We start from the raw sequence: 3,611 nt of genomic DNA, 5'->3' as shown, positions 1-3,611 counted from the left end.
AAGGAAATTACCATACAAACCTAGCATTGTCAATATCTTTGCTAGAATCCTCAAATTATGACCATCACGGGACATGGCATGCATGTCCTTGTTGAGGTTGATAAGAATCTAAAAAAGTGAAGTCATTGCAAGTATTTAGTTGGATATCATCGATCTATCAGAATTCCTGTTATAACTTAGTTTATGTTAAAAATCACATATATCATTGACGAATATTTTCGTTAATCTTCAAAAACATGGAATAAGTGATAAATTGCAGATCATTAAGTTTGGAAACTTGATGCGAGATCTATTTTTCTACTCTATGGTGTCTCAACAGACCGTGCACTTTCGTCTAATATATTGGCACGATGCCATCATCATTGTCAAATTAAAGTATTTTTCGAAAACTAGTTTTTTTTTTAAGATAAAACAATGGAGCTCAAGTTCAAAAACATTAATTTCAGATGATGGGTGGGAGTTCTTTGCGAGAAAGATTTTCCTTTTCCACTTCTGCTTTGTGACAGTAAAAAATTATATATTTGTAATTGTTTTTTTAAAACAAATTAATGCATCGATGAAAACAGGACAAAGTAAACAAATTAATGTTTAAGGATACATAAATGTTTTTTTTCTTAAATACATATGTACACACTATATATTTGTGATCTTGATATCTCTGACCTCGAGAAGATCAAGAATGTCTTGCAATTCACATGGTTGTCTACATCAGACGGTATTACGCTTGAATCTTGCAGTATATATGATCTATTATGTATCAAACAATATAGCAGCTAAGGTAGGAATTGTTACCGAGTATAATTCACATGAAAGCTACAATACTGACGTTGCTACTTAATTTTCATGCCGTCAACATTTTTCACAAGATCATAAGAAAGTGTAAGCACTAAACTATCATAGATATGACAAAATGTAATTAGAGTCTTTTTGGGTGATCAAGAAGATATACCCACACCAAGAAAATCTATGAAAGGAACATCCTTGTGTTTGATAGATTCATGATCTCCTTTCTCCTGATGATTACTCGTCGCTCTTAAATTCTTTAATGTTGATGAATTATGGCAACTTGCCAACTCTTTCTTGATCATTCCGTGGTTTTCATAATCATCTCCAAGTTTAAGGTATGATCCAAAAGGACTTGGAACAACCCTTCTATAGTTCGGAAGCCCGAATATACTTGAATTCCGGTAGCTGCCACACACCGAAGAATTCATATAGTATCTATAAATAGGTTGATCGGAGATTAATTTGGAGCTCTCGGTGGTGCAAAATAAACTTGAATTGAAGTAGTTATCTCTTCCTTCCCTTCTCGATAAATCCACCGAAGAAGAATTGTTTGAAGCTGCTATTGTTGATGGGGCGAAATTCCAAGAAGGTGAAGAACCTGAAGGAGATATTGACAATATCCTATCTTTACCGGGGTTTCGAAATTCCAAGACTCTAGAGTCATCAAATCCAATTCTTGAATTGAAGACATCTTGAGCTCTTGATTTCCCTGCATGTGAACTATTAGTGGCATTGGATTCACTTAGATTATCTTGATAACTTCTCTTTCCACATAGCTTGGACTGTTCCCTTTGCTTTCTTGCCATTATGACATGCCAATGATTTTTCACAGCATTATCTGTTCGACCTGGAAATAGTCTGGCTATTAGTGCCCATTTGTTTCCATGAATGCGATGAGCTGCTAGTAGTCTCTCTTCTTCCTCTTCACTGAAAGGTCTCCTGTTGATTCTTGGATCAAGTTGATTAAACCACCTCAATCTGCAACTCTTCCCTGAAAGAGAGAGAGAGAGAGCCATCATTATGCTTGGTAGAATTTTATCTCCCATGTCACGAGATAGGAATCTAGGGAGTTTCTCAAGCTGGCCGCATATATACAAGACATTAATAATTCAATCATACGCTCGTAAAATTACCTCTATCAAAGAAAAAGAAAAGAAATGAAAATGGTAAAATTATATCTAGCATGATCCAGAAGTCCTACACACTTTTAGAGAGACGTATCATTGATATCTGTTAGTTACTCAAGCAAAGAATCCATCTCGATCTTAATTTTTTAGAAATTGGAAGTCCGTTTCATGTAACAAGATAAAATAAAATTAAGATATGCGTATACTGTTTGAGTTTAATGATCCTTGCAATATTTTTTCCTTATATGTTATCTTTAAATTAAGCATCGATTTCAGATTGATTCTAACGTGTTTGTCTTAATGATATTCACCTGATTTATCAAAAAATAATTTTAAAATTGCATATAATTTACCTGATCTTCCATGGAGCTTCTCTGCAATAGAATTCCAGTTTTGTGCACCATATTGTTCAACAAGTTGCCTGAGTTTGTCGTCCTCAGCAGGTCTCCAGTGACCTCTAGGGCAAGCAGTACTCTTGGCATCATCACTCGAATTACCAGCCAAAGATTCCTCCATGGATGGCTAACAGTTCTTTTTACCCCTATCTATCTAGCTTTGAATTCCTTATCATCAAATACACCAGAAAGAAGTCCACAAGAAGATATATAGATGCATAGGAAAGGAGCACCAACAGAATAAGAAAGCGGGAGGGTTGGTTTAGGGTTATAGATGGCAAGTCACTTTTGTTGGTTTTACACGACACTTTAAGCCCTAGTATACCTGTAGAACCAATGACTCTTTCTTGTTAGTATATGCTATTACCCCCATGAACTTCTTCTTCTCACTTTTTTTTTGGTCTCTTTTTTTACCTCTCTTTGTTTTTTTATTACTTTTTTTTTCATATTTACCATTTTAAGCCATGGTACTACGTTAAATCAAACAAACCCCATTGATTAGTTATTGGGTACCTTGATAATAGTGTGTACTGAAGAGACAGCTCTCCCTATTCGCAAAGACTTCTTTCCTAATACCTGTCAATAAGAAGTTAATTAGCGGAAACACAAGAATTGATGTGATCTTAATTAAATTGATCATTGCTATATGCAACCGAAAATTGGCCTGGCTTGGCAATGCGACTACGTACGGTCTAATTGGTTGGCCAAACAGGAGGCGATGGGTGCTCTTTAAATTAAATTCCATCCTCATAATTAGTTATAAAAATATAGAGGCCCATGTATTGCAGACCAGGTAACAGAACATGGTATTACCAACAACTTCTAAATTTTCTTACGCTGTAAATTTCACATATGCTAGAAGGAAAGCAAATTACATGGCAGACCAACTTGCGAAACAAATAGTTTCGAGAATCTATGAGTTTGTGGCTTGGATGTGCTATTGTGACGATGTTTTGATAATAAAAGGGCTGGGATTAAAACATTTGCTGTGGAGTTTTGATGGAGTTGGTTTCAACTTAGATTTCCATGATCATAAATCTCTATAATGTTTGTTGCTTCTTCTTAAATTGACTACTGCCATGTACTAAAAAGTCAAAAACTGGTTCTGTTGAAGTTATTGAAGCTATTTTTTGGGGTTTGAAGATCATTATCTATGGTACCGTCTACTGTTGGTTTCCTGGAAACGGCATCAGATGGGGCTGTTTGGAAAAAGATCCTGGAAGACACCACCAATTTGTATGAGTTGGTTGATCTAGGGGTGCCAATAGCAAGACTTTGGAGTTTGGATTGTATAACATGCAGT

The 3,611-nt window shown here is 35.4% G+C and overlaps 1 protein-coding gene across 1 annotated transcript; it reads right to left on the bottom strand.

The window, feature by feature from the left end:
- Positions 1-715: 715 nt before the first annotated feature.
- Positions 716-2,497, bottom strand: LOC105107568 (transcription factor MYB23-like). Its single transcript, XM_011001538.1, has 2 exons — positions 2,267-2,497; positions 716-1,777 (listed from the first exon to the last, which is right to left on the bottom strand). The coding sequence occupies exons 1-2, from the start codon at positions 2,427-2,429 to the stop codon at positions 936-938; spliced, it is 1,005 nt and encodes a 334-aa protein (XP_010999840.1). The 5' UTR covers positions 2,430-2,497; the 3' UTR covers positions 716-935.
- Positions 2,498-3,611: the final 1,114 nt, after the last annotated feature.

This window comes from Populus euphratica, unplaced genomic scaffold (genome assembly GCF_000495115.2).
Source record: "Populus euphratica unplaced genomic scaffold, PopEup_1.0 scaffold164.1, whole genome shotgun sequence".
In the NCBI taxonomy this organism is placed as follows: Eukaryota; Viridiplantae; Streptophyta; class Magnoliopsida; order Malpighiales; family Salicaceae; genus Populus; species Populus euphratica.
This window is presented reverse-complemented; position numbering and strand designations above follow the sequence as displayed.

Coding starts and splice junctions, on each gene's coding strand:
- LOC105107568 (XM_011001538.1), bottom strand. CDS start 2,429: ATGGAGGAATCTTTGGCTGGTAATTCGAGTGATGATGCCAAGAGTACT. Junction 1,778..2,266: donor GAAGCTCCATGGAAGATCAG/GTAAATTATATG, acceptor TCTCTCTTTCAG/GGAAGAGTTGCAGATTGAGG.